Below are 27,812 nucleotides of genomic sequence, written 5' to 3' on the forward strand. Positions count from 1 at the left end.
GCTCGCTCGCTATCGAAAATGGGTAGTGATAAAAGGAGAACTTGGGACTCAAAAAGCCGGCGGATGGTTTCGTTGTGCTGTTTTAATTTTGGAGGGTTGCTTGAAGTGGTCCGTTTCAAATAAGCCCGTCTTGAATGATAGGGAATGGGAAGCGACCTGGGTTGACGGGTCCGACACTTGTCGCCCGACGGAATGATGCAGGGTGGTGGGGCCTGGACCTACGACCTACCCGCATTGTTCTAAAGGAACTTGCACTAATGGAGGCGCTTTGTCTTCACCGAAAGCCCCCCGGCTCGAGTAAGTTTCGGTGAAGCATGGATCGATCACCGCTCCAGGCCGCGTGCATATCACACGCAAGTCTTGACTCTCCGGCTATGGAAGATTTTTGTACCAGAGATTTGCACAAGCATGCACATTACTAGGCAATCGCCTATTTCAACGACCTCACATTTCAAGCGATCCACGGTCGAGATGCCTGAAGTAGGAGTATCGAGCATATGGATAAGATAAAAGTGAAATGTGAGACAGAGGACAGTTGCGAGAGAAGCACGATATGTAGACACCCCAAAGGACGATAATGCAGCAATATTAAACAACCATTCTGATAATAGGTATATCACAACACACGGTAGTATGCACAATGCCCCCAGTTTTTGATTTTCCGTCCCGTAATCAGCCGTAAAGGTATCCGCGCCAGACGCCATTGGAATTCCATGCGAGCCTCTTACCAGGTCAATTCCTCCGCAATCTTGGGGCGCTCCTCCTGCTTCTGCTTCAGCCTCTTCTGGTTCATCTTGACCGCCCGGCCGCGCTTCCGCTTGTCGCCAGCCTTGCGAGCCGCTTCCTCGTCGCTGTCCTCAGAGTCGTCGTCCTCCTCCTCGTCATCGTCCTCGGCATCATCGTCGCTCTCGAGCCAGTCCTCAATGTCCTCGAGCTCCTCATCACTCTCCTCAATGTCGGAGACGTACTCAATCTCCTTCTCCAAGTCGTCCTCGGACTCGTCCTCTCCTTCACCCTCTTGCTCCGATTCCATACCAGGGTCCATGTCCTTATCACGCTTGCCAGCGCCCTCCTTCTCCATGGAATTGAGGACTCTCCTCCAGATCGACTCGCTGACGTTGAGGGGCTGGTCGCCGTAGGCGCCGGAACGTAATCTCTCGACTAGCTCGCGCTCAATGGTACGCTCCAGCTTCGCGGCGGCCTCTGCCTTGCGCTCTCTGGCCTCCTCGCGACGCCGGATCTTGGGCGCCATCTTCGGTACCAGCTTCTCGCCCATGCGCTCCTCCTCGGCGGCGATCTTCCGCATGCGAATGTTGACTTGTGTGAGACGGGTGAGACGCTGCTTGCACTTGTGGACGAGGAACTTGGGCCAGTAGATGAGCTTCTCGTCAAGCATCTCCAGGGCCTTGGCGTAGTTGTTGGGTAGCTTGATGCGCTCCCATAGCTTCGAGGGCATATGCGCACGTTCGATCGTCTTCATGTAAAGGTACAGCGTGTCCTTGTTCGGAGCGCGTCGAACGGTGGCATAGCGAGAGTTTGCCAGCGGGCATGATTGTCGGTTGCAGAGACCTGTGACATTGTTCTCGTTTCTGCAAAACGTCTGCTTCTTCTCTGTGGAGAGTTTGAAACTGCAGAACTGCTGGTTGATGATTTGCCTAGCGCGGGGCGGATTAGAATTGAAGTCGGCAATTCTCTTTTCAAGTCTAGACTTACCAGATAATCTCGTCGGACGCCATTGTGGCGGTTTTGGGCAAAAATGGACGAGGTTGAGAGTTGTTAAAAAGGTCTTGCCGTACGTCGAGTGCTGGAAGAAAACCGAGGCGGCGGGGCGCTTCCAGGTTGGTTTTCCTCGTTCTCGACGCTACAAAAAAAAATTCCATCCAACGGGCAAGTTGCAGGGGCATGTGTCTTATCGCGATAAGCTCGGGTGCAAAGCGGCCCGGCTGGCCAATAGAACGTCACGAATTGCAATAGCTTCCAAATTGGAACTACAGTGTCCGTCAACCTGCTCAATCGTTCGTTCAGTGAGCATTTCGTTGCTCTCATCTCATGCAATATCACATTCGTGTATTTTTGATCGCAATGCGGATGTAGTCGTCCTGCACTTAATCTATTCATTTTTTCTTTCTTTTCACTGTGTTATTAGTCCATGTATGCTCTTGTTCGGTCAACGAGGAGCCTCGGCCGAAACCTCCCCTTTACAACTCCAAAATGTCTTAGTGGTCGAGGTTACAGTTCATTGAGATTTCGGCCCCTGGCGTTAGGATCGCCTGCTTTAGGCCCCTTCTACCAACGAAACACACTGCAAGACACGAGGCCTCAGTCACGATTCATCACATCGACTTCAGAGATTATTTTCAAAGAAGACACCATCTATGCCTTGTCAACAGCACAAGGCCGGGCCGGAATCGCCGTAATACGCGTGTCTGGTCCAGGATGTACAGATGTAAGAGTGCTTCCAGCAAATCTGGTGAGATCTCAGCACTAAAACCAAATCCAGGTCTACAAAGGTCTATGCCCGAATAAGGCATTACCGAAACCTCGATATGCATCAGTCAGGACCCTCATAGACGGGCAAGCCGGCGAGGAAGCACCAATCTTGGATTCAAATGCCTTGGTGCTGTACTTCCCCGGACCCAAAACAGTAACCGGTGAAGACGTCCTAGAACTCCACGTCCACGGCGGCCCCGCAACAGTCAAGGCAGTCCTCGCCGCGATCCCGCGATGCACCTCCGCCTCCGATAGCAGTAGCGTCATCCGCTACGCCGAACCAGGCGAATTCACCAAACGAGCCTTCCTCAACGACAGACTCGACCTCGCACAGGTAGAGTCCCTAGGCGACACCCTCTCCGCCGACACGGAGCAACAGCGCCGCGCCGCGGTGCGCGGCAGCTCGGGCAGTCTAGGCCGGACCTACGAGGCGTGGCGCGAGCAGCTCCTCCTAGCCAGGGGCGAGATCGAGGCTCTCATTGACTTTGCGGAGGACCAGCACTTTGATGAGTCCCCGGCAGAGCTGATGAGCAACGTCAGCGCGCTCGTCGCCGAGATGCGGCACGGGATCCGGGTCCACGAGGAGGGCGGGCAGCGCAGCGAGCTGTTGCGCAACGGTATCCGCATCGCGCTGCTCGGCCCGCCCAATGTTGGCAAGAGCTCGCTGATGAATCTCGTCGTTGGGAGGGAAGCGTCCATTGTTTCGATGGAGGCAGGTACGACGCGGGATGTTGTCGAGGTAAGTCTCGATATACGGGGGTACCTCTGCTCTTTCGCGGATACAGCTGGTATCAGGACGAGACTTGCTGCCGGCGAGGGCGGTGGTGGTGACCCCTCTGAACCTGCGTTGGGACTCGTAGAAGAGGAGGGTATCCGGCGCGCGAAGCAAAAGGCCTCGGAATCCGACATCATCATCGTCTTGGCGGCCGTCGAGCCTAAACCAGGTCCCGACGGCGGCTTCCGGATCAACTACGACGCCGAAACATTACAACTGGCATCCGAGGCGCAGGCCTGCTTGATCGTAGTCAACAAGCGCGACGCCGTCGACGCCGCCACCTTCTCCAGCCTCCTCGAGCGCTTTAGAAGCGAAGCAGCCTCTCAAGCACCAAACCTACACACAACGGAGATCATCACCATCTCCTGCCGCGAAGCCGAAGTGCAAGCCAAGTCCCCTTCCTCCCCCGCCAACGCCAGCGCCAGTCAGAAAGACCCAGGGGCGATCCACGGGCTCATCGATCAGATCGTCGAGTCGTTCGCCCGCATGACGGCCCTCCCCGTGGACCAGCAAGACCTGCTGGGCGTCACGGCCAGGCAGGCGCAGCTACTTGAGCAGTGCCGCGGGTTCTTGGACGACTTCATGGCCGTTGCGCACCCTGAAGAAGGGGGAGACGGCGAGGAGCCTGATATTGTTCTGGCGGCGGAGCACCTACGGTACGCGGCAGATAGTCTTGCCAAGATTACGGGGCGAGTTGAGGCGGGGGATGTGGAAGAGGTGCTCGGGGTGATTTTTGAAAAGTGAGTACCAAGTATCTTTTATCTCTTATGTGTTTTTACACAGTTCACTGACACGTTTTGGCTTTCTTCAGGTTTTGTGTAGGAAAATAGTGATTAGACTACTATCGAATCCCGGACGGTGAAGTCCTCATATAGCTAATTCTAATCTGCCAAAGACATAAGAGAGAGATAGAGGAGAGAAAGGGGGAAGAAGAAGAAGCAGAGATGCGAATCAAATCCGTCAACGCCGGCCCAATGCAACAAAAGAAAACAATCCTCCTCCAAGAGAAGCTTGCTATGCTTGCTATGCAGTCCCTAATCCCAACGAATAAAGAAGAGAAAGTAAAGAAGGAGTGTAATCCGTCGCGATGCTACCGTCTAACCCCAAACTCCGACCCAATGCATGAGATAAGAAAAAAGAAGAAGAAACGCCGCCGCCAGCACCGTTTTAAAGCCCGATCTTCCATGCTCGCGCAAGGAAGTGAAGGGCGCAGTGGGCGGACGGATGCAAGTGATGAAACGCCGGTCTAATGCTGATAGGATAGGAAAGGTTGAGCTCGCATGTCTGATGTGGCGGCCTCGTCGTGTCATTCAAGGCGTTGAGGCTTGAAGAGGCAAAGCCGTGGCAGGAAGATTGAAGGATGCGAAGCCTGGTAACCAAAGTCCTCATGGGATTGATGAACCCAGAAGACAGGTTGGCGCGAAGAAGGGGGCGAGACGCTTATTTGTCCTCCTCGTCGTCGCCATCCTTGTTGTAGCCGGAGCGGCCCTTGTTCTGGCTCTCGTCGTCGTCATCGCCGTCCTTGTTATATCCGGAGCGGCCGCGGTCGTTCTTCTCCTCGTCGTCGCCGTCCTTGTTGTAGCCTGAGCGTCCGTAGACGGTGGCGGTGGGAGTGAACAGAAGAGTGAAGGCGGCCATTGTGATGGAATGAGTTTCTGAGGTTTGAGATGATTGGTGTGTGTTGGGGTAGATTGGGTTTGGTGTAATATAGATGAGGTTGTTGATGGTGTAAGTGATTTGTGTGTATGAGTCAAGAGACTTTGAGATTGTGTATGAGAGCGGTGTTTAGGCTTGTGAGTCTGGATTGTGAGTGTGATGATGGATTATATTCCTGCCTCAGATGGGGATATATCATGTAGTTTATATAGGCCTCAAGGCATCCATATTCTCTCTCATATCAAGCGACTGGGGGTGGGTGTTGATGAGGCTCATCGTGTAGAGGTGAGGTAGACAGGTACGGAGTGAGATCCCAGCCCTACCTACCTTTACGATTTACCTCAGGTCAAGGGGGGGCAGAAAGAAAAGAAACCCCAGCCGTTGGTACCTCGACTTGGCATCTCAGCCTCCGCGCGAGGGGGCGCGGACGCCCGGTAAACGGGTATCGCAACGGCTTGGTGTTTTGGGGCGTTGGGCTTGTGTGGGAGATTGAGATACCTGCGATGCTAGTTTCGGCACGGCCCCCACGGCTTCTCTGTCTCGCTCTCTCTAGGCAGCCCTTTTGCTTTCCAAATTTGGGATATGTGGAGGGCGATGACATGTACCCAAGGCAACCAAAGAAATACGACCGGGGGCGGGTAATAGAGAGAAAAAAAAAAAGGGACCCATGAAGGACAAGCTTTAGCCTTCTTTCCACGAAGTACTACGAGGACGTATCGTAACACCTTTCCTTATTCCCTATGTGACGGAAACGAAGTAAAGTCGCCATCCATCACTGCCCGCCGCGCGCGCATGTGGTATGCGTGTGGTGTCTGTGTGTGTGTCACTGTCATCGGTCTGCAGACCACTCGGCATGCGGCAGACCAGAAGCCCGGGCGACGTGATGGTGGGCTTCGCAAGGTTCCTCGTCATGATGTGAGATGCAATGTGCGAGGCGAGGGGAGATGCCATGCGCCGGGTGCTGCAGGCCTGGATTGTGGTGATCTGGGCAGATGTGGCTTCCAAGTCAGTTCCCTGTAAGTAACCCAGCAGCTCCGCAATAGGCTGTCATATCAATGGCTCATTTCCGTTTCTGGTCTTCAGAGGGCCAAGGGTGTGGCTCGTCCTCCGAACTTTTGGAAACAAGGGGGACAGGGACAGAATCCAAGGCGACGGGTTTGGTTACATGGACTGGTGCATCATCATTAGTCGATGCGCTAAAAGAGACAGGAAAAGATTGTGACCAAGTGTTGTTTGGCGAATGGGAGAGCCGCCGGCAGGGAAGAGGTCGGACGTGTAGGGCTGAGTAGTCCAAGGAGACCACCTGTGCAGAGAAAAAAGTAAGCACCAGCCTAGCCTGCCTAGAGAGACGTCTCAGGTCGGCCCGGTTGAGATCGCGTAGCAGCCACAGCGTATGTCTCTGTCAGCATCTTCGAGGCTGTGCAGATGTTCTTCTGCTCAAACACCTCTGAGCAATGAAGACTGAAGACGCTCCAAGGTGGGGGACGGTGTATGGTACGGTCGATTGGAGGGATGGAGGCTGACATAAGGACAACCAGCGCATCTCAATTGAGCAACTGACCGATGCGACAGGGGAATGATCTAACCGCCTCAGCCAGCTTGACGGTCACCGGTGCAATCTTGATTCGTTGATTGCAGTGAAGGCTGCGACTGCCTCCGGCGTTACCCGTACGTCTCGACGTTAGATACGCGTAGCCATTACAAAGCTCCGGAGCTGCTCGGTATTTGAGTCCTATCGTCGGTGAAGAACGGACGGTCCGCTCATCGCCGTTGGTCCCGTCGTTGGTAAGACACCGGCGGTTATTCCCCCGACCATGATCGACACTGCAGGTGAGCAGGCGAAAGAGTCACCGGTGTCGTAGGTACCTGGGTATAGAATTGCCTTGTGAGGCATCTCAGGTGACGACGACGAACACAAGGCATCGCGAAGTGACGGGCAGGGAAAGACGGACATCGAAGCAGATAGATGGGTGATGCCGGAACCTCCGCTCAGTGCTCTGACCAGAATGACTGCCTTGGCTCCGTGGGGGGCCCGGTGGAGCACCCGGAGCGACGGCAGAAGGCGGTGCTGGTCCGCATCTGGAGATGACCTAAGATCCTTTGGCCTCAATCGACAAGGCGTCGAGTGACTGCTGTAGTCATCATGTCTGTTTTGTGATGCCGAAGCATACGCAGTAGGTATGTGCTTGACCGAGTATGCCCAAGACGGCCTAGGGTGCATCAGGGATCGGACAAGACCGAAGTTGTGAAGTCAATGTCAATTATGATTGCAGAGGTACATCGACAGCGTTGGGCGACGGATGTGACAGAATACGACTGCTATTGCCGCAAGGTTCGTGTTTCGGGCACAGAGATGTACTCGGTTGCAGGCCCACGATCCTTCGATAGACTCGAAATAATATAAGTCACTGTGAGTCAGCGGATGCAGAGCAATAGTTCCATGAGCCCTGTTGCCAAGTCTAAATCAGGCTTTTCGATGGGCAGACTAGTCTCTGCAGTTCTCGTGTTTCTTTTGAGCGCCAATACGTTCGCGTTACCTCCAACAAGGTCTTCACAGAGGCTGCTTTCGAAGAGATGTCGTTGTAGAAGGCGTAAGATGGGACGAGATGAACGGAGGTGCGACTGGGATGTTGGGGTCCAAAAGGGGCCCTTCATAAATTGATGAAGCTCAAGCAGCTGCCTAGTGTATGGAGCCTGGAGTTGTAGTGCGCGGTGCGCTTGAAGCCACGTGCGACATTCCACCCTAGCACCCATTGCCCGCCCTTTTGATTTGGGGGCCATGGGGCCTTCTCTGAGTTCCTCTAACCTGCGTGCCTGCCTGCCTCATCCACAGGGCCTTGGATGACTAAGGAGGACGTGGGCAGCAAAAGGTCTGAGCTTTGTGCCCCCCCCCCCCCCCCCCCCGGGCGGGCAGGCACAGACGGCAGGGAGGCTCGCACTTCGCACTTCACATTGGAAGGAGGCAGGTCCTTGCTAGGGGCCGCCGCCCGGACCTTCCTTCTATGCGGCCCATCCAATCCTCCTCCTCCTCCAACGTCTTGGCCTCTCCCGTTCGAACCCAAATCCTTCCCGTGTAGATTCAACTACCGTCGAGTTTCCGACTAATTCAACTACGATCGCGTCGAAAACTTCGCCTGAATATGTTGTTGAAAATTTACGAAAAGGCATCGGAGAAGACGGCACTCTGGATAGGTGCGATAGCGGCGTCTTGTCCTTATTCCTTCCAATCTAGGCGCTTAATTTTGTTTGCCAAGTGACAAACAACAACAGACAACCAACGCCACCAACACAATGCTCCAACACAATGTGACCAACACAATACTGAGCCGTCGTTATGGAGTCGGGTACCTGTGCCGTGCGGTTACTGCATCAGGAGTTTTACCAATATCTCATCTTCCCTCCCTCTAGGATTCCTCTTCAACTCCTACGACGTATCTCACTTGTCGTGACATTTACTGCTTTTTTTCGCGTCACGATAAGTTAAAAGTTAGCGCGATGGAGCCTCTTCCTATTGAAGTCCTTCAAATCACACTCAGCTACCTCTGCATGCATTGTCGAGACCCCATCGCCTTCCCTCACGCAGATACACCAGAGATCCGGGACGATAAGAGAGCACTGGCTTTCCTTTGCAGAACGTCACGGCGCATATCTGCCGTAGCCTATCCGATCTTGTACCACTATTATGCGACGGGGAATATCCATCTTAGACAGACAGTTCTTACCAAACAAAAGGCTCTCGACATTGTCCCCCAACCAAGCCTGATTCAGGAATTTACTCGTACCATCCAGCAGCGACCTGACTTGGCCTCATACGTGGATTCTATGCAGGTTGCATCCCGAGACCTGGCCATTAATTATCGCCTCTCGTCAGCCGACTCCTCAGACTCAGACAGCAGTCTGTCGGACTCAGAAGTGCCCCCCGAAGTGTGGACAGCTGCCAGCACATTATACGATCAACATTCAAGGAAGCCACAGGCACTAATGCCGGCAAAGGACTATAGCATGCTGGAGGGCGAGATGTCAGATTTGGTAAAGGCTATCCAGTCCTGTCCACGTTTGCAAAGCCTCCTCGTCAGCTACAGTGACAACGACCCTATCTGGCCCGACACATGCTGGCTGACGCTGAAAATGCCCTCAATCCGTCGTCTGGGCGTTATAGTCGGCCCACTCAGACAGACCGCAAACTATCTCGGCTTTGCCGCGATGCAGACCATGTTTCCAAAAGTCGAATCCATTCATGCTAGCACGGGAGGCTTGTGGTTGATACAGCGCCGCACGCTCCCTTCCAAAGACCCCACCAACTTTTTGACAAAGTTGAAGAGCCTCTCACTCTCGGGAATACGGGACAATCACTTGGAGGAGCTGTTGACTTGCCTTCCTGGCCTCGAACACCTCGAGATCACAAACCAGAACTACGATTGCTCCTGGCGAACGGCCCTCAAGCCAGTGCAAAACCGACTCAAGAGCCTTCACGTATCCTATCACCTCAAGCCGCACCATGGCATGAACTTTTGGGATGTCAGGTACCGCCACAGTGAACGGTGGCGATTATACGGCGCTCTGGAAGAACTGTCACTCGACTGCCGGTTGATCCGGGACATCGTCACGCCTTATGCCCCCGAAGCGAGACTGGCATCTCTGCTACCGCCGTCTATTCGTGTTTTTAGGATCCGATATCTTCACTCTGCGATGGTAGGGACGATGAAGTACCTGGCAGACGTGGCCCCCACACGGTTTCCGCATCTCAAGCTCATCCACATTGGGGTGTCCGAGTACGAAGCGCCCGGACATGAGGGCAGGGTTGCAGCAATGGAGAAACCGACGCGTCGGCTCCTTGCGGCGGTGGGCATCGAGCTCTTGTGGACACAGGAACTTGTCTGGGAACAGAATAGACCTGGAAGCTTCCTCTGGTCAGGAATGAAGCTGACAGCGGACATACCTCTTCCCGTTGTACCCGAGCATCTGGTTATTCATTAACGCAGAGGAGAACAACGCAGAGGAATAATGTCCGGTTGACTATCACGGGAAGCTCATGTGTCGTTGGTAGCCATGTACTTACAATGTTTATTGGCACATGCTGACGGAGACAGAGTCGAGAAGAGTGTAAGTAACCGAGACGAGGGATTTCTCAAGTCACATTTACCATGAGATCACATTCATAGACAAGAGGCAGGGGAAGTCTAGCAACATGCTGATGTAAAAATGCTCACTGTATTCCTGGGAGCCTCAAACTAGATGGTCCTATCTAATTTAGACAATGTACAACTTACACACTCATCAGCTCCCGAGAATCAGACACCGAAAGTCCTACACATGTAGTTAGGACGTGTGAAACTATCTACTACATCAAGGCACCCAACCCGCCAAGATCTTCATGGTTCCTAGCGGACCCCCCATCCCCCCTAAAGCCATCAAACACAAGCTGAAATCGTCCAAGAAAGGCTTGGGAATGTGAAACATCCATACCTTTCTGTCCCCGATTCACGGCTGCCTGGCCTGGAAGGCGCGGAGCCTAACCTGATTGGGGACGTCTCACTTGAGCCGCCCCAGCCCTACGACCTGCATAACGACCACCCACCACCACTCGTTCCTATGCTGGTGGTGCTGGTGCTGACCACCGAGCCAAGACTCAAGTTCCACAGCGGTCCTGCCAGCACGGTCAACGAAAGAAAGGAGAAACGCATGTACACAGCCTACCGATGCAACGTAACCAGAGCAAATGCAGAGAGAGAGAGAGAGAGAGAGACCTCGTGTCTGTAAAATGGAACCCTTCCTTCGCCTCCCCCCCTGCCAGCCTTACAGGCTTCCGAAAGGGGGATCAGAGTCAACTTGGAGGGTGACACGAAGGTTTGTATGTGTGTCTGTGTGTGTGTCTGCGTGGCATATCTGGGAAAGAAGATATGTAACACGGTACCGCAGGTTAAGTATGTTGACGTCGGGCGGGCCGCCGAGGCTGTTCAACACCCTGGGTGAGCGGGCAATCTTTCCTGGTCCGCACGAACCGTGTATTGTCCTGCTCACCGTCGAAACGAGGAGGTGAGGAACAACGTCAGTGGACTAAGAATGCTATGCGAGCAAGGAAGGTGATACCATGGCTTAGAACTCTGCGAAGCCCAAGTGTGCACCCACGGACCATGAGTTCTGCTAGGATATCCCGTGGGAGAGCCCTCTCTCAGGTTTGGCAGGGGGAAGAGTCGAGGTGTTACTAGAAGCCTCTTGTCTTGAATCCTTTACTCGGCTCGCTCCTCCGCGGGCGATCTCGCGTCTTAGACGACCATTTGACCCCCCTAAGGCGGACCCGACTCCGGAGTCACTTTCGTCTGAGGATATTGACGCGGTGGGAAATACTTTCTTCAGTGGCTGTGCGTTACAAGTCGCCATTAATGTCTTGGTGAGGCGAAGGGGGGCCTTTTGCACTGTACGGACTTGGTATGTATGGGCGGCGAAAAGGACCATACATTACCAGTCTTACTTGAGAAGTTTGGATGGTAGGGCTCCTCGCCTCAATCTGTCAGTAAAAGCCGACGATCTTGAAGCGATGACAGACGCGACTGCTTGTGCAACTGCTCGTCGCTTTCACGCTCGATTTGGTCGGCGGAGATGCAGTGTGTTTACGTGTGTGTGTGTGTGCTGACTTGAGGACGGCTTACATAGACAGCTTACATATCCGTCCCTTTTTGGGTACTCGGGGCTTACACTCCTCAGCCGAACGTGGAATTGTCAGCACACCCATCCACACTCACATCCGTCTATCAAAGTTCGGTAAAGCCGAGGAAGGCATCTCATTCTCCTTCAAACACATTCACGGAAACGGAGGGGAAAAAAACCCTGCATGTACAATTCAAAGCCAGCCAAACCGGCCTTTTTGCGTAATCTCATTCCCAGAACGGGCTTTCCCATACCTTCTCAAACCAGCAATGCCGCCCGAAAATCACACTATGCTTTTTCCTGTTGCCCTCTTCTTGCTTCGTACATGCATGCCTCTCCTAGATGCGCGTGTTCCGTGTGATGAACAGAAAAGGGTACGTGATTTACAACTCGTCTCTGACGTGGCCGCTGCCGCCACTGGCGGCCTTACTGGGCTCCTCCATGGCCATGAGCTTGACGACCAAGCTCGTCCAGCCGGTGAAGTGCTGGGTGCGCTGGCCCTCGCCCGTCTCCGGGTTGTACTGCTCCCAGGCGAAGCCCGTATTCTCCCAGCTGTTGTAGACGGTGTCGACGAGGTTCTTGCGGAGGCGGGTAAAAAGGTCCGCGGCCTTTTCCTTGTAAGGGCCATCTTGAGAGGCGACATTCTGTAACATGCTAGTCAGTGATCGGGGGGGCTCCCAAAGGAGGCGAATGTGGAGGTGACTTACTCTCAGCTGGGAGACGGCCATGTAGTTGATTGGCATCCACACGGGGCTTCTCCAGTAGTTCTCAGCTGTGCCGTAGAACTCATCTTGCTTGCTCAGACTTCTCAGACCGTGAGGACTGAAGAGATGTTCCTCGTCGCCGAGAAGGTCGAGGAGCTTGCCCAACTTGGGGTCATCGACTTCGAGAAGGCCGACCAAGAAGGGGAACAGCGAGATGTAGCCCTTGTGGCAGACGAGGGTGTTTTCTTCGTAGGCATCAATCGTGGCATCGCAGTAGCAGCCCTCCTTCTCGGACCAGTGGAGGTCGTTCAGATTACGACGGATGGCGTTGAGGGTCGTCTTGAACTCGTCAACCTGCTCCGCCATGCCAAGAGCGTCGGCAATGTTCATCAGCGACTTGGTCATCAATCCAACCCAGGACATAAGGTCGACGTGGAGTTCGCCGGGGTGAGGGGGCTGGGGACGAGGGTAGTCATCGAGACCGCTGGTGAGAACGTGAGTCTCAGTGCGGCCGCGCCATCTGTAGCCCTCCTTGTTCGAGAACGCGTCGCGATCGTAGGTCTTCAAGTCTCCTCGCTGAGTCTTGCGGAACCAGTCGTACTGCTGGCGAACGAACGGGTACAGCCTTCGGAGGAACTCCTCTCCGAGCTCGACATTGTCTAGGTGGGCAGTCTGCAGGGAAGCCTGGGGGCCAAGATGCTCCTTTTCGGCGGGCTGGCTGCCATTGGTCTTGCGCAGCTTCTCCATGAAGCCTTCGATGATGAGGAAAAGTGTGGGAGGGTTGGCGTAGTGCGGGTACTGAACCTGGAACTCCTCAGGTACCTTGCTCCGAGCTTCGAGACCGAGAATCTGTTCACGAGGAATCCATCCGTCTTCGTCCATGGTGTTGAACCAGCTCTTGACGATCTCCAAGGTCAGATCAATGTCCCAGTCGGCGATGGGGATAAGGTGGTAACCCTCGTCCCAGAGGAATCCTCGAGGGAAGAAGGGACGAGAGGGAACAGCCGTGAAGAGCTCGTAGGGGCCTTCCAACTCCTGCTGCTTGCGTGCGCGGGCAGCAGCGGTCTCCTCCCAGAAGCCTTCGTTCTCCTCGTCGTACTCGGGGGCGTACGAGCGATCGATCAGCTGTGAACCATGGAAGTAGCCGATGCCGCCAAGCAGGTTGGAGAACATGCTCTTGGCGAACTTCTTGTACTTGTCGGCAGTGAACGGAGCCTTCAGGCTGAAGACGGAAGAGAAACGCTCTCCAAAGAATTCGGTGACCGACTTGATCTCACGCGTGACATCGGCACTTGTGAGCTCCGGGCCAGCAGAGGCAGACGAGAAGATGACGTCGAATTCGAAGGTTCCCTCAAACATCTTTTGGACAACGTGCGTGTTACCTTCACCGGGCTTGTTCTCGATCTGGTAAGTGAGATATGCCGGAGGCGGCTCGGTCATCTCGTAGTTCTCCTGAACAAACTTGACACTCTCCTGGATGAGGTTGAAAACAACGCCCTTGCCCTGCCACTGATGCTCCTCGGGAACAGTCAGAGACCGTACCGTCGTGCGGTCCGGGTGTCTCTTGTCGGACAAATCGTGGCTGCTGGAAGGGTGCTTGCCCTTTCCCTTGGTGATGACCAGCTTGTACTTGCCGAGCTCCTGAGAAGAACCTTGAAAAGTGACATCGCCGTCAAAGCCGGCAGGGTCGTTCTCGCCAGAATATGCAACCTCTGCTTCGCTGTTGTCCTCGGCAATGTAGTAGTGGATCATGGTCTTCAGATCATCGGGTGCGCCCGCTCTCGGAACGCCCTTGATTCTTGCAGCCCAGCTACCGCCGTTGGCTCCACCGGGAACCTTGACAAACGAGGTGGTGATGTCAATCTGATTGCCTTCGTCGTGGATGGACTGGATGCCTCCCTTTCGAGCATCATACTCGTCCCATCCATAGCCATGGAGGCCTTCATGCTGTTCGCATGTGTAGCGGAAACCTAAACTTGTCAGTCTTTACATATACATATCTAAAGATGGCGCTATGCAACATACCTTGCTGAACGTCTTGATAGTTATCAACTCTGGACCACATCAATCCAGTCCACAGACTCTTGGGAGACCTGTTGCGGACGCCAAAGTACAGGTTCGACTTATAGGGACCCCAGAACAAGCTTTCGTTGTTAAGGCGACCGACCTCGGAGGTCAAGATGGAAGCCGAGCCTGGACCATCTTCTGCCGCAAGGGCTAGCTGTGCCCCAAAGATATTGAAGAGGGAAAACGTAAGGAAGACAGCCAACTGCGTTATGCGAGCCATCTTTGCGGTGTGTGAGTGATCATTCAGCGCTCATCGGAGCTCTGAGAGGAATAAATTGACACTCACACAACAGCTCTGTGAAATCGTCAAGCCGTGTGTTTGTGCGAATTTGTGAGCAAGTTCAAGTGTGAAATAGGATCGTGAGTGAAGTCGGGGTGTTAGATGGAAAAGAGGTATCTAGGTACCTTTGACCGACCTACTGGAGTGAACACGTTGGACGACTCGCAAGCTGCCCAGGATGGAGCTCGGATTGAGGCTGAAGTGAAGTGTGGCTTTGACAGCTTGGTTGACGTCGACTGCTAAACGAGCCAATCAATCCCCCGGAGCATGTCAAGCTTGGGCCAGCTTACGTGTGGCGGCGGGTGTTTTAGCGTCAACCCCGTTGTCGATAGCTGCTACGATCCCTGAAACTTCACCAGCGCTTTCCCACCCGACCTCACCAATGCACTAGGTCCACTGGGGCCTTTGGGGAATGTTGCGCCGACTTGAATTCCTCCACTGAAAGCCCCCCCCCCCCCCCCCCCGGTCAAATCGCACACCGTCAATTGCTGCCGGTGGCTGCATGCCAATTCCCTCCCCATCCACTCTGACCTCTCTCTGTATGCTCCTTTCCACTGTTCACCTGCATCAAGTAGCTCCCATCGTCCTGCAGCCAGCTTTGCGCTTAATCACGAAAACGCGCACGACATAGAAATCACTAAACCAGCTCGACGACCACCTCTAGAAGCCACCTGTCGAGCTTCGCGCACTTCCGTGTACCCCTGGTGTGCCGCCAAACGCACGAGACCATCGCGATATGGCCACATAGCTCGCACGCAACATTATTTGAGTTGAAGATGCTGGACGGGAGAAACATATGCTAGGATGAGCTTGGACTCGCTGTTACCCATCGCTCCCGCGAGGGTGAAGGCATTGATTCTACCCCTGGGTCAAATCAGAAGTGATCGTTTCTCGTCCTTCATTGAGCGCCTGCGACCTGAACATGCCGTCTCCTTGCGGGATGTCAGCCCTGATGGGCGGCCGAACAGAAGCATGTCACCCCGTTCCCTGCCTTGCTTCGAGAACGCTCGCACTAACCGGCAATTTGTAGATATGTTTTCGCCTTTGGCCTTCCCTGATGGCGCCGTATTCTACGAACTTATAACCCACGTACCCCCACCTTCGCATCTCGCATTATCGCCGTTCGACTTCTACCGCGAACCCCTTGCGGTCATTGCAATCGCAGACGGAGACGAGCTCAACCGAGTCGCCTTTAACAAGAGACAATCTGGCAATGCGCCCACCGTTGCCGAACAAAATATCCGAACGCTGTATCAGGAGTTGGAGGACTTGAGAGACCGATTCGGAAAGGCGCTGGTTCACCAAGTGCTGATTTTTGACCATGCGCTTTCGAAAGAGAACCCGGTGCCTTTGCCTGAGGGACTCATCGCTATACCACCGCCGGACGAGTGCAAGCGGACAACCATGAAAACTATCATGTGCGACATCACCTCGCAGCTCCTGGCGGAAATGACAAGCCTAGCCAAGTCATTTGAGGCCTGGTCCTTTATCGAGTCTCCCGGACAGTCACAGTCAACCAGGCAAACAAACGGCGCTTCATGGGGCGCAGACGACTTCGGCTCGGCAAACAAAAGGGCATCTCAGTTTACTCCAGGCCCTCAGAGATCAAGCTCGACCAGTGGTATTCCGGATCGGCACATGAATCGCATGTCTATGCCAGTTGCGCCTATGAAACACAACTCGGCTACATCCTCGAGCAACTCAACACCAGCTAGACCATCGACTCCTGTGAAAAGTGGGTTATCGAACCCTCCTACCACTTTCGATGACTTGGCTTCCGGCATGAGCAGTGGCTCTTCGACTCCTGACCGAAATTCAAGGCCAGGTGCCGGAGACCACTTCAGGTCAGAAAGTTCAGATCGAGTATCGGTGCAAGGATTCGGCCCCGGTGGTCTAAACGATCGCTTCAGAGCGAAAGGGAAGGGCAGAGTGACGATCCTCATGGGCTCTTTATATTTGCAAGCAGGTCGGTGGACCGATGCTCTGAAAGAACTTATAGACGGCGCAACAGTAGCGAGGTCCATCAACGACCACATATGGCATGGCAAGGCACTGGAGTTGATTACTCTTTGTCTGCTGCTTCTAGGATGGGTCAAGGTCGACTTTCAGGTCCCTTCTATTTGCTTGCCCCCACAAGACAAATCTACGGCCGCGACGTATGCTGCCCTAGAAGCTGCAACCCCGACTGATGCAGGCCAGCCTAAGCATATTCGAAACCTTCAGATTATACTGCCAGACCTTTTGGACCGTATCGCCGGGCTGTACTCCCGGATATCCGCTGAGCATCTGCCTCCTTTACCTTTGGCGGAGACGACTATTCGATTCTCCAAGATCTTGTCTGCTTTGCACCTCGCTGACGGAAAGCTTGGAGAGCGTGCCTACGAGACCATCATCTTTGGCAAGCTGCCCTCGACCCCTCTGACAACCTCACCCCGGTTGACCGTCGTCCCGAGCCGACAATCCATCGTTACATTTCTCTTCCGCGCGTTTCCTGCCTCTTCGTCGGAGCTCCTCACCATCGCAGATAGGGTTTCCATTCTAGCAGGAATCGCGTCTGTTCTTGGGCCTCTCGGCCATCATCGCAAGAAAGCCATGGTCACTAGAGAACTCGTTTCCGTTCTAATCAGCGGACTGGTTGAGGCACGCACTCGTGGGGCTGCAGACATGGGTATACACCCTGCGGCTGGCCTGGTAGCTCTGAATGCTGCCAACGGACACAGCAATAGCGCGGTAGCACTTGAGCTAGGCGAAGGCGACGTTGAACAGGGCATCGAGGCATTCCTGGCCCTTTTGTGCAAGTCGTACGGTGTTGTCGGTTTCGACATGAAGAAACAACCAGCAGATGATGCTATCTCAACGGAGGACTCGGACGCTGCTGTCATCGATAGAATTCGGGGACAGGCAGCTGCGAGATTCTTTGGGTTCACCAGTGTCAAGTTGAACATACTGAGAGCATGCATCAACTTTTCCGAGGCATTGCCTGACTTCAATGGTGTATTGAAGTTTTCTGGTGATCTACTCCGCACAGCTGGCTCAGGAGTTGCTCCTGGTCCCCGCAAAGAAGATGCGTCACCGGTTATTGCTCGCGACGAACAGACACGGTTGGCCACAAATATTTCAAAGACGTCAAATCTCGCGAAAAGACTAGGCCTCAACCAGCTCGCGGCGGAGTATTGGGATGAATTCTTCGTCCGTGGTGTCGCTTTGGAACCACTGCCGATTACTAGAATCCCGGTTCCGCATGCAAAAAGTACACTTCCTGGAGCAGTAACCGCAAGAACTTCTCAAGACGTCAATCCCTTTATATACAACCCATTCCTTAAGCAGCCCGATAAAGCTGCAGATCATCTTCTCGTTGCGAACGAACCCGCAACCTTTAGAGTAACTCTTCAGAACCCGTACGACATCGAAGTCGATGTCGAAAGCCTTCGCTTGGATACTAGCGGTGCAGAATTCGAATCAAACTTCGAGAGCACCATTATTGGCCCGTACCGAACGCAGATTCTCAAAGTCTCGGGAACACCAAAAGGACCTGGTGCCTTGAAGGTAACAGGCGCAATCATCCGTGTCCGTGGCTGCCGCGAGAGACGATTCCCTATCTTCAAACAGCCATGGACGCCGCAAGCAGATGTCAAGGTCAAGGCTACCGGACTTCAAGCATTGGAGACCACCCTCGCCTCGGAGGCACTTGTTGGTCAGCTGCTGAAGGTGGAGAGCGTTGCGTTGAACGTCATCCCCAAACAGCCCATTGTCATTGTCAAGTCGACGACACTGCCCCAGTCTTCCGTCATGGTGCTCGAAGGCGAGAGACAGGTCTTCTCCGTCACCCTGCAGAACCTCTCTCGAACAACCCCGGTAGACTTTATGCTTTTCTCTTTCCAGGATTCCACACAAGGACCGTTGCAAGCAGGCATCAACAACAGAGATGCCACGCCAGCCGAGTTGTACGAATACGAGTACATTCTTATGAGGCGCCAAGGTCTTCGAAGGCTGAATAAGAAGGAACCAGAGAAGCGATACATTGCTCCAGGAGGCACTGCCACATTTGATTTCGAAATCCTTGGCAAGCCTGGGTTGACGAACGCTGCCATCCAGATCGACTATGCCCATCTCGGGGTGCCTCCTGAGGAGGTGATGGACAAATTCCATACGCGACAGGTCTCGCTGCAGTTGACGGTGACTGTGAATGCAAGCGTCGAGCTCACGCGACTGGACATCTTGCCTCTCAGCGGACCCGTACCTAAGCCGCTTCTCAGCCTGACGAACCTGGAGTCGAAGGTTGATCCGTCAACATTGGCAGAAGAATACTGCCTTTTGTCTATGGATCTGCGCAACGCCTGGCCGAACAATATGGAGGTCGAAATGGACGGAGAGGACGGCATTGTGATTGAGGAGCACGTTCTCCCAGGGAATACCAGTCGCGTCATCGTGCCTCTACGGCGCATATATCTTGAGGACCCTCACGCGTCGATCCCGGCACTAAACCCATCAAGACAGCGGCAATTTGTCGTCAGCACAAGCAAGATTACGCCCGACATGGAACGCTCGAATCGTGAAGCATTCTGGATGAGGGAGAGAATCCTCGAGACGCTTACAGCTAGATGGAAGACCGTATCTGGCCCAAAGCGAAGCGGTTACATAGACCTGCGAACTATCAGGCTTTCACCTAGGATGATGGACGCTCTCAGGATTGATGATGTCGGTATCGAGATATCGGTTCAGGACCCGGGCCAGGCTCTAGGCGAAAAGGCCAAAGAGACGATACTCGTCGACAACTTTGTCCAAGTCAAGGTTGGTATCACAAATCGGTCGGCCAAGCCAGTCTATCCGATGTTGAGACTGATGCCAGCCTTGTGCCATCGTCCGCTGAACGTGGCGCTGGATTTCACGCGGAAATTTGCCTGGAACGGTACTCTGCAGCAGGCACTTCCGCTGTTGGCGGCTAAGGCGAGTACGGAAGTGGAGATACAAGCCATGGCACTCTGTCGAGGGGAGTTTGAAATAGGGGCTTCCGTTGAGGAGTATCAAATCTGGGAAGAGCCAAAGGAAAAGAAGGAGAAGGAAGAGACACAGGAGAGCCGACAGCGATCGGACACTCAGACGATGCTCAACGCGATCATCGGTGCGAAGGAAAGGCGCATATGGCACTCAAGGCAACCCTGCATCATCAAGGTGGTGGACCAGGATTAGCGATTTGAGCCATTTGCATGACGAATTGTACGATGGCGGACGTGTAGAAGAAGTGATTCACACCCCAAGGGTGGAGTTGGCGATCGCAGCGGCCTTTGTTAAGTAGATAATTGACTTCTTCATAGACGACTCAAGCCACTACTTACTTACCTAAAGTAGCTGTGACGGATTCAAGTGCAATCCAACCCAGGGATGACTCGATCAGCCCGGCGATCGAATTAAGCTCATCCCTGTGTCCCGGACAAAGGGCTCTCGGGCGATTAATGCGTGGGTCTGACCGCCTTCTCGTTTCTGCTGTCGCCACCAAAATTTCTCAGGGAGCGGCTTCCGGTGCTAGCCGACAGCGGGCCTTTTTTACCAACCCAAAGAGTCAGGTCGTTTCCGCCGTACAAGCTTTGGTCAAGCCATTCCCGTTTTGCGAGCGTTGCATCGAGGTTGTCGCTGTCGTCGTCGTCCAAAGGAAATCCGGGATCTCACTAATAACCAAGGATGACGCGACCTCAGATCCTGTTTCTCGATGCTTACGACTCCTTTACGAACAATATCGTATCCCTTCTCACAACGCTGCTTGACGCCGATGTTCATGTCTTACCAATTGACACGCCCTTGCTAGACCAACAGTCGCCGACGTTCTCGGTTGATTTTCATCAGGAATTATTACGGTACCATGCAGTAGTCTGCGGACCTGGGCCTGGCTCCCCCGAGAATGAGACGGACGTTGGGCTCATGAGATGTATTTGGAGATTGCAAGATGAGCATATTCTGCCGGTTCTTGGCATTTGTCTCGGGTTCCAGAGCCTCATTCTTAGCTCGGGCGGCAAGGTGAGGAGGCTTCAACGCGGGTTGCATGGTATGGTTCGCACCATTCAGCATGAGAAACCTGATGCGACGTGCGCCGAGGGCATCTTCAATGGTGTCTCCGAGTTCAAGGCGACCCTTTATCACAGCCTATGTGCCGACATCGGACAAGATTCTATCTCAGATTCCGCTTGGGCAGAGTGCCGTTGGCGTGCTCAAAAGACGGCTCCTGAGCTGTTGCCTCTGGCGTGGGTGGATGAGGAGAGGGACAGCGGCCGCGAAAGAATCCTGATGGCGGTCAAGCACCAAAGCAAACCGTTTTGGGGCCTCCAGTACCACCCAGAGTCCGTCTGCACCCAGCCGGCAGGCCATGCGGTCATCAGCAACTGGCTCCGCGAAGCCATGGCGTGGAATCAAAGGGCGAACAGGACCGTGTTGAGCGGACAGCGGTTCCTGGCAAGGAATGCCGTGAAGCCGAGTCTCCTCTGCGAGAACCGTGCTGCGGCTCAGCGAAGGAACGCGCCGGTCCTCGAGTGGACGGAGATGCCCACGCCCCTGGCGACTGTCGGACTCGACTGCGAGTACAGATACAAGACCATCAGCCTTCCGGCGAACGTCAAGGTGCCGGATATTGTGGAAATACTAAAGAGCGGCAGGACGGAGCACATTATTTTGGATTCGTCCAACTCGAGCAACATGGCGACGGGCGCTGCGGACGTTCGGGGCCGGTTTAGCATCATTGCACTGGATGTGGAGGAATGTCTGCGGATCGAGCACCACGTTGGAGACGACTTTGCCACGGCTCGTATCCCTTCAATCCAGGGACTGCCCGTCGACCTCGTGGAGACTGTTCCATTCGGATTGCGAAAGAATATTTGGCATATCCTCTCCGGCTTCCTTGAGAAGCGACGCATCCCGGCGTCAGGGGAGCTTCAGACGCCGTTCCGAGGTGGCTTCATGGGCTATCTTACCTATGAGATGGGACTCAAGGGGATCGACGTCACGGTGACTGCCAACAGAGGGCATCAGAGACCTGACTTGTGCTTCGCTTGGGTCACGAAGAGTATTGTGGTCGATCACGTCAAGGGCCTGTTACACATCCAGCACCTCCAGAAGCGCAAGCTCAACGGCGACTTCTGGATCGACTCCGTAGTGGCATCTTTACAGACGTCCCCCTTCTGGCAATCGCCAGGCAAGGCCGCCATCAACGGTTCGGATGCTTCGACTGTAGTCACGAGGCCCATCATCCGAGTCCCTGCCGCTGAAGAGTACGAAGCCAAGGTCTCTCGCTGCCAAGACTTCATCGCGGCCGGGGAGTCCTATGAGCTATGCTTGACGGACCAGACAACCATCACTCTACCAGGACGCCCAACAAGAGACCACAACGGCCTCGCCGACGGACACTCACCCGCACAAAACAAATCCGCACACGTCGCGCCATGGCGGCTCTACAAGACGCTCAGAGCTCGCCAGCCCGCCCCCTTTGGCTCCTTTCTCCGCCTCGGCGGCGCGACTCTCATCAGCAGCTCCCCGGAGCGCTTTCTCGAGTACGATGCCGACGGCTTCTGCTCCATGCGGCCGATGAAGGGCACCGTCCGCAAGTCGAACCAGGTCGCCACGCTCGCGCAGGCCGAGGCGATCCTGCACGTGCCCAAGGAGGAGGCTGAGAACCTCATGATTGTGGATCTCGTCCGGCACGACCTGCACGGCGTCTGTGGCTCGGGGAATGTTATGGTGCCGCATCTGATGAAGGTGGAGGAGTACGCGACCGTGTTCCAGATGATTACCATTGTCAACGGACAGCTGCCGAAGCCAAAGTCCTCGAGTGCCGATCGCCAACATACGGGGCTCGATGTCCTTGCGGCTAGTCTCCCGCCGGGCAGTATGACAGGGGCCCCGAAGAAGCGGAGCTGTGAGCTGCTGCAGGAGATTGAGGAGCATAGGGAGAGGAGTCTGTACTCTGGCGTGGTGGGGTACATGGACGTCACCGGCAAGGGAGACTGGAGCGTCACGATCCGGACCATGTTCAAATGGGACGATGAAGCTGCGCCGCCGGAGGAAGGTGAGATGGAACCGAGAGAGGTATGGCACATCGGAGCCGGTGGTGCCGTAACCATCCTGAGCACTGCTGAGGGTGAGAGGGAGGAAATGTTTACCAAGTTGGCGGGGCCTTTGGGCGTCTTTGCGGAAGCATGAGCGGGTTTCAGGATCGGGAGACTGACTGGGAGGAAGGAGGGACTGTTTTTCCATTGGAATTGGCTTATTGGCGTTTATTTTGTCATGAAGGGGGCTATTCATGGTAGAGGGTGTTTGGTTGATACCTCAACGTATCTGGGATATTAGACTCTGGACCTTCACGGGTATTAGACTCAACTTTTAGACGACCCGGATCATCCACACGAAAGAAAGTAGAAAAACAAGATCATCATTAAAATAATCCATGTTTCGCGATATCAGCTTCCGCAGTTGGTCATTGGGGAATTAGATGGGGTTGTCGTTGCATAACAAAAGCGAGAAAAAAAAGAGGAAACGCCCGCCTGACGGAATGATGCTGGATATACATATGAAGCCTCCAAGTAAAAGCGCACCCCGATCCAAGTCCCACTTTGCCGGATTCCCGAACCCGAGCGCCACGATGGTTTCCGACCTCGGCTCGTCGTACTATACATGTCTGCCGCCAATTTCGTTGAAATGCGTATGCCCCCCTTCTCGTCACTGCTGCTGCTGCTGGTGACACTACTTCTCCTTCGCCTATTCATAGCTGTATCAGGTGTCCTGAGTCGCTGCTCCCGATCCTAGTCAGAAATCCTGCTCCTCCTGAAAGAACATGCCGAAGCTGATGATGGTTCCGTAAATGAGGAGACCGCCGATTATCGACATGACCATGGCTTCAACCTGGATGAGATCGGAGTGGGCGAGAACGACGGGCAGGGCTACGGTAAAAGAGCACGGTCAGCAACGCAATCCTCCCAATGAACAAAGACAAACAAGCCACAGGTAGATAGCAGCTTACCAATTCCCATAACCACCATGAAGCCGGTGCAGAAACGGCCGAGATCCAGTACGGCAGAGCCGGAACCCTCGCCAAAGTCATCAGGGTTGGTGCATCGCGAACAGACCCAGTTGGGGATCGGGGCCAGCACGTAGGTGGCGACGACGAGGAGCGGGTAGTAGACCTTCCAGAGGGCGCAGGAGAGAATGACGAGGAGGAATCCGACGGCGAGGACGAAGGAGAGGGCGATGATGGTCTTGAGGCCGGCGGTCGGCATCTTGGCTGTTGTTGGAAGGTGGGCTGTGGTGTACTTGTTTCGGACGGGTATCGAAATCGGAGCTGGGTATGAACGGCCCCGCCGGGGCTGCAAATCGATCCCTTGGGTGTTTGCTGGAAGATCGGTTGAAGAATTCGAGCGGCGATTGTCTCTTGTAATTAGGCCGTCTTTTGAATGGTCGTGGGGAAGCTTCGTTGGTGGTGGAGGATGAGTCGGTCGTGTCAGTCGTGTAGTAGTTCGCGGCTAGGCTGGCAGGCTGAGCTGCGATGCGATGGCGGGTCCTGGGCCAGACGCACGAAGGCCGTCGTCAGCGCACGGCGCAACCTTGTTCCAGCAGCCGGGCAGCCTCCAATGACAACCCGCGAGTGGTAGGGGCAGGTCTCCACCCGGAAAGACCCCGGCTGTGGGTGAGGTCAGGAACGGAGTACATAGGTAATAGGCCTGGAAAATGTACGTACACTACTCCGTACCTCAGCGAGGGATGCACGGAGCACCTTGCACCCTGGCACCTGGCTCCAGGCTGAGAGAGTGCTACGAAAGCTCGATCTGCCTTGAGCTGGGCCTGGCGTGCGGGACGCTTTATTATCCACCAAGCTCTCTCGCTCTCCCATCACCGACCTGCTCGCCCAACAACCACCCCGCGATCACTTCTCTCCCTCCCGTCCCTCTCAACCCACCCCCGAACCGCTCCACGAATACTCGAAGTTCCTCCTGCTCCCGGAAACAATCGAACCGCCTGACGAAGCTACGAATTACCCCTCACGCCCGCCATGTTCAGAAACAACTACGACAACGACTCGGTGACATTGTAAGCTGTTTGGCCCGCTTCCTCAGCCTTCCCTTCCAACCTCCCCGGTTTCGTCGTAAATAAGACCAGCATAGAGATGGAAAGCTAATTTACACTGCCTTACAGCTCGCCGCAAGGCCGGATATTCCAGATCGAGTATGCAGCCGAAGCAGTGAAGCAGGGTTCCGTGGTAGTGGGCATTGCCAGCAAAACACACGCCGTTCTAGTAGCAATCAAGGTACGACGTTTACCAAGACCTGGAATACTCCATCTTGCCTTTCTCTGAACCGTTCTCTATCAATTGATACTCGCGGACCTTTACCACGAAGCGCACGAAGCTAACATGCCATTCTTTCCCCGATAGCGCAACGCCGAGGAGCTGTCCTCGTACCAAAAGAAGATCTTCACCGTCGATGAGCACTCCGGCATCGCCATCGCAGGCCTCACCTCGGACGCCCGCGTCCTCTCCAACTTCATGAAGCAGCAGTGTCTCGGCCACCGCATGACGTACGGCCGCTCAATGCCCCTCCGCACCCTCGTCGACATGATTGGCGAAAAGGCCCAGATCAACACCCAGGTTTACGGCAAGCGGCCCTACGGCGTCGGCCTCCTCGTTGCCGGCGTCGACGAGCGCGGTCCTCACCTCTTTGAGTTCCAGCCCAGCGGTATGACGGAGGAGATGGTCGCCTTCGCCATCGGCGCCCGCAGCCAGATGGCCCGTACCTACCTCGAGCGCAACATCGACGCCTTTGAGACGTGCTCCCGCGAGGAGCTCGTGCAACACGGCCTCAAGGCCCTCAAGGAGAGTTTGGTCCAGGACCGCGAGTTGACGGTCGAGAACACCAGTGTTGGTGTCGTCGGCTACACCGAGAAGGATGGCGTCAAGACGGTCCAGCCTTTTAAGCTGTACGACGGCCAGGACGTCAAGGAGTGGCTCGACAGCGTCGCCGCCAGCGAGGGCCAGGGCGGCGGCGAAGAGGGCGGTGAGGGTATGGAGGTTGACGGCTAAGCGCAGCGGGAATGGCAAACTGAGGAAAGTAGGCGCGGATGGAATTCTACGCTGCGTTGCGTTGGGCTATGCCGGATCGTCACCAAATAACCTACCTACCCAGGGTTTGGCTGACTGGGCTCGGCTATGGGAAGGAGACTCACCTTACCTGAACGCACGGGACCGGCCCGTTTAGACTTGTACCAATACACTGCAAAAAGGAGATTCGACAGCCCAAAAATGAGCTGCATCCGATGATTCAAGAGACGAGAAGAAGACATGCAATCTATGTGCTCACTCGTCACCCAGAATCTGAGACAGGTGCCTGAAGATGCAGGTTTGCTTTGTTGGGTTGTGTAACTCATGAAGGTCTATCAAACTACAGTATGTGCAACCAACACCGATGTGACATGATAGATAGCCGACCGATCCCCTATTCCTACCCCTTTCCTTGATTGATTGTCTTATCCCGTGTGTCACCAGCGATCGAAATCGAGGGAAAGAACTCACTTTCCTCGCTTCGCGTCTTTTTATCCAACCCGACTACCTACCGAGCCTGAACATAGAGAAATTGGGAAACACGAAAGGGCGCCAAGACTCCGATACGCATCCGCTTTTATATTGCACACACGCCGATCGTCGCATTTGTCTCCCCGTCCTTGATTCTCCTGCACATGAGGTATCCCTTTCCCCCGAGAAAGACATTCGCTTGGGTAATCTCTGGATCTAGGAGTTGGTCCAGTCGAGCTTGAAGGTGGCCGCAGAGACCTGGTAATCCCTAAGCGCTGTGATGGCGCCCTCGGGGGTGGTGGCGGTGACGAGGATATCGGCGTTGGCAGCCTTGATGAAGCCCTCCTCGACGCTCTTGTTCACCCACTCGAGGATGCCATCGTAGAAGCCGTTGATGTTGAGGAGGCAGATGCCCTTGTCGTGAATACCCAGCTGGTTCCAGGTGGCCGTCTCGAGGACCTCCTCGATGGTGCCGTAGCCGCCGGGCAGGGCGACGAAGCCGCTACCGGGGCCACCGGCGAAGACCTCCTTGGCCATCATCTGCTTGCGGGTGTGCATGTCCTTGACGACGGTGGTGCGGCCGTAGACGGTCTCGTCGGGGACGTACATGTTGTCCTTGTTGACGGTTCCATAGGTGCCGTCACGCTCGTACTTAACGAGGGCCTCAGGGATGATGCCGTGGACCGAGTCCGGACCGGCGAGGGAAACGAGGGTCTTTGCCACTTCACCCATCAGGCCGACGGTTCCACCACCGTAGACTGAGATGTTTGTTAGTTTCACCATGAACTAGAGACACTTATGCTTGAGATTTTTGTCTCCCATGTTCCATCTTGTCTGAGAAGGGTTGCGCCACATGTTGTCATTGATTTAGTGACTGAGACTCTATCGTTGCCCAGTTCCGTGGATGAAGACGGGGTGTCGAAAAAGAGACTTGTATGAGATGAGAAGTGAGAGAACAGTGACTCACCGAGGTCAATGTTGTTCTCCGCCATGATCCTTGCCAACGCACGAGCGGCTTCCATGTGCTGAGGCTTGAAACCGGGAGAGGCGCCGCAGTAGACACAGATCTTGGTCCTCTTTTGCACGCCATTCGTGGTACCGTTGGTGCCGTTGGTGTTACCATTCGTGGTAGTTCCGTTGGTGTTGGTGCCGTTGCCGTTGGGCGTGCCATCCCGGGATGCCGGGAATGATGGCAAGGGAGAAGGGCCGCCGGACTGCATGATGTTTGTCGCTTGCTTGGTTTGTGATGAAAAGAAATTCTTCCAATGAGAGGGATTTCCAAATAAACTAGATATTGGACTTCAAGGTTGGTTTTTCGTTGAAGAAGGGAGAAACTGCTGGAGGAGGTAGCTTACGCGTGAGATGGTACTCAGTCTTAACACTAAGAGGCGCAGTTGTTGGAGGTGAAGATGACGGAGGATTTGTGGAGAAAGATAGTGTGAGGTTCCGTTCCGGCCAAGAGAAAAGAGTCACAACGGTGAGAAAGTACCCGGAGGACGCCGCCTTTTTCTGCGGTATTTTCTCGAGGTTTGGGCTTTTGAAGAAGAGTCCAAGTCCACAAAAAGATCAGAGAAGAAGAGCTCAAGAGAGAAACTGGAAGTCGGGGGAACAGACAGATGGCGGTGAAAAAGAGGCCTGTTATATACGTTA

General features: G+C 54.5%; 11 protein-coding genes across 11 annotated transcripts; 5 read left to right on the plus strand and 6 right to left on the minus strand.

Annotated features, from left to right (window-relative positions):
- Window positions 1–608: 608 nt before the first annotated feature.
- On the minus strand, window positions 609–2,023 carry BDP55DRAFT_658453 (ribosomal L28e protein family-domain-containing protein). The gene is made up of 2 exons (XM_060574480.1): window positions 1,714–2,023; window positions 609–1,655 (listed from the first exon to the last, which is right to left on the minus strand). Exons 1-2 carry the CDS (start codon window positions 1,902–1,904, stop codon window positions 725–727), a joined length of 1,122 nt encoding a protein of 373 aa, XP_060431739.1. The 5' UTR covers window positions 1,905–2,023; the 3' UTR covers window positions 609–724.
- BDP55DRAFT_75988 (uncharacterized protein) lies at window positions 1,990–4,264 on the plus strand. Its single transcript, XM_060580837.1, has 3 exons — window positions 1,990–2,446; window positions 2,501–4,005; window positions 4,077–4,264. Exons 1-3 carry the CDS (start codon window positions 2,150–2,152, stop codon window positions 4,093–4,095), a joined length of 1,821 nt encoding a protein of 606 aa, XP_060431740.1. The 5' UTR covers window positions 1,990–2,149; the 3' UTR covers window positions 4,096–4,264.
- A 441-nt stretch (window positions 4,265–4,705) lies between these two features.
- Window positions 4,706–5,833, minus strand: BDP55DRAFT_726932 (uncharacterized protein; the record flags this gene model as incomplete). The annotated part of the gene is made up of 2 exons (XM_060579218.1): window positions 4,706–5,023; window positions 5,786–5,833. The coding sequence occupies 2 exons, from the start codon at window positions 5,831–5,833 to the stop codon at window positions 4,706–4,708; spliced, it is 366 nt and encodes a 121-aa protein (XP_060431741.1).
- Window positions 5,834–8,221: 2,388 nt separating this feature from the next.
- BDP55DRAFT_76101 (uncharacterized protein) lies at window positions 8,222–10,269 on the plus strand. The gene has a single exon (XM_060580861.1). The coding sequence runs from the start codon at window positions 8,417–8,419 to the stop codon at window positions 9,896–9,898; it is 1,482 nt and encodes a 493-aa protein (XP_060431742.1). The 5' UTR covers window positions 8,222–8,416; the 3' UTR covers window positions 9,899–10,269.
- Window positions 10,270–11,013: 744 nt separating this feature from the next.
- BDP55DRAFT_76110 (uncharacterized protein) lies at window positions 11,014–11,565 on the minus strand. Its single transcript, XM_060580862.1, has one exon. It carries the CDS (start codon window positions 11,375–11,377, stop codon window positions 11,066–11,068), a length of 312 nt encoding a protein of 103 aa, XP_060431743.1. The 5' UTR covers window positions 11,378–11,565; the 3' UTR covers window positions 11,014–11,065.
- A 387-nt stretch (window positions 11,566–11,952) lies between these two features.
- Window positions 11,953–14,560, minus strand: BDP55DRAFT_548707 (mannosyl oligosaccharide glucosidase; the record flags this gene model as incomplete). The annotated part of the gene is made up of 3 exons (XM_060568867.1): window positions 11,953–12,213; window positions 12,277–14,243; window positions 14,299–14,560. The coding sequence occupies 3 exons, from the start codon at window positions 14,558–14,560 to the stop codon at window positions 11,953–11,955; spliced, it is 2,490 nt and encodes an 829-aa protein (XP_060431744.1).
- Window positions 14,561–15,084: 524 nt separating this feature from the next.
- Window positions 15,085–19,996, plus strand: BDP55DRAFT_702956 (TRAPP II complex). The gene is made up of 2 exons (XM_060577947.1): window positions 15,085–15,590; window positions 15,651–19,996. Exons 1-2 carry the CDS (start codon window positions 15,425–15,427, stop codon window positions 19,808–19,810), a joined length of 4,326 nt encoding a protein of 1,441 aa, XP_060431745.1. The 5' UTR covers window positions 15,085–15,424; the 3' UTR covers window positions 19,811–19,996.
- Window positions 19,997–20,142: 146 nt separating this feature from the next.
- Window positions 20,143–23,037, plus strand: BDP55DRAFT_658461 (aminodeoxychorismate synthase). Its single transcript, XM_060574481.1, has one exon. The coding sequence runs from the start codon at window positions 20,300–20,302 to the stop codon at window positions 22,802–22,804; it is 2,505 nt and encodes an 834-aa protein (XP_060431746.1). The 5' UTR covers window positions 20,143–20,299; the 3' UTR covers window positions 22,805–23,037.
- On the minus strand, window positions 23,038–24,127 carry BDP55DRAFT_658462 (vacuolar protein sorting 55). Its single transcript, XM_060574482.1, has 2 exons — window positions 23,622–24,127; window positions 23,038–23,541 (listed from the first exon to the last, which is right to left on the minus strand). Exons 1-2 carry the CDS (start codon window positions 23,875–23,877, stop codon window positions 23,408–23,410), a joined length of 390 nt encoding a protein of 129 aa, XP_060431747.1. The 5' UTR covers window positions 23,878–24,127; the 3' UTR covers window positions 23,038–23,407.
- A 520-nt stretch (window positions 24,128–24,647) lies between these two features.
- Window positions 24,648–25,673, plus strand: BDP55DRAFT_692606 (proteasome A-type and B-type; the record flags this gene model as incomplete). Its single annotated transcript, XM_060577140.1, has 3 exons — window positions 24,648–24,685; window positions 24,791–24,902; window positions 25,029–25,673. 3 exons carry the CDS (start codon window positions 24,648–24,650, stop codon window positions 25,671–25,673), a joined length of 795 nt encoding a protein of 264 aa, XP_060431748.1.
- A 705-nt stretch (window positions 25,674–26,378) lies between these two features.
- Window positions 26,379–27,382, minus strand: BDP55DRAFT_630172 (uncharacterized protein; the record flags this gene model as incomplete). The annotated part of the gene is made up of 2 exons (XM_060572119.1): window positions 26,379–26,920; window positions 27,130–27,382. 2 exons carry the CDS (start codon window positions 27,380–27,382, stop codon window positions 26,379–26,381), a joined length of 795 nt encoding a protein of 264 aa, XP_060431749.1.
- Between the last annotated feature and the right edge of the window lie 430 nt (window positions 27,383–27,812).

This window comes from Colletotrichum godetiae (genome assembly GCF_030913485.1).
Source record: "Colletotrichum godetiae strain CBS 193.32 chromosome Unknown BDP55scaffold_13, whole genome shotgun sequence".
Lineage (NCBI taxonomy): Eukaryota > Fungi > Ascomycota > Sordariomycetes > Glomerellales > Glomerellaceae > Colletotrichum > Colletotrichum godetiae.

Coding starts and splice junctions, on each gene's coding strand:
- BDP55DRAFT_658453 (XM_060574480.1), bottom strand. CDS start 1,904: ATGCCCCTGCAACTTGCCCGTTGGATGGAATTTTTTTTTGTAGCGTCG. Junction 1,656..1,713: donor GCGTCCGACGAGATTATCTG/GTAAGTCTAGAC, acceptor GCCCCGCGCTAG/GCAAATCATCAACCAGCAGT.
- BDP55DRAFT_75988 (XM_060580837.1), top strand. CDS start 2,150: ATGTATGCTCTTGTTCGGTCAACGAGGAGCCTCGGCCGAAACCTCCCC. Junction 2,447..2,500: donor CTGGTCCAGGATGTACAGAT/GTAAGAGTGCTT, acceptor AACCAAATCCAG/GTCTACAAAGGTCTATGCCC.
- BDP55DRAFT_76101 (XM_060580861.1), top strand. CDS start 8,417: ATGGAGCCTCTTCCTATTGAAGTCCTTCAAATCACACTCAGCTACCTC.
- BDP55DRAFT_76110 (XM_060580862.1), bottom strand. CDS start 11,377: ATGGTCCTTTTCGCCGCCCATACATACCAAGTCCGTACAGTGCAAAAG.
- BDP55DRAFT_702956 (XM_060577947.1), top strand. CDS start 15,425: ATGAGCTTGGACTCGCTGTTACCCATCGCTCCCGCGAGGGTGAAGGCA. Junction 15,591..15,650: donor TGATGGGCGGCCGAACAGAA/GCATGTCACCCC, acceptor GGCAATTTGTAG/ATATGTTTTCGCCTTTGGCC.
- BDP55DRAFT_658461 (XM_060574481.1), top strand. CDS start 20,300: ATGACGCGACCTCAGATCCTGTTTCTCGATGCTTACGACTCCTTTACG.
- BDP55DRAFT_658462 (XM_060574482.1), bottom strand. CDS start 23,877: ATGCCGACCGCCGGCCTCAAGACCATCATCGCCCTCTCCTTCGTCCTC. Junction 23,542..23,621: donor CATGGTGGTTATGGGAATTG/GTAAGCTGCTAT, acceptor CTTTTACCGTAG/CCCTGCCCGTCGTTCTCGCC.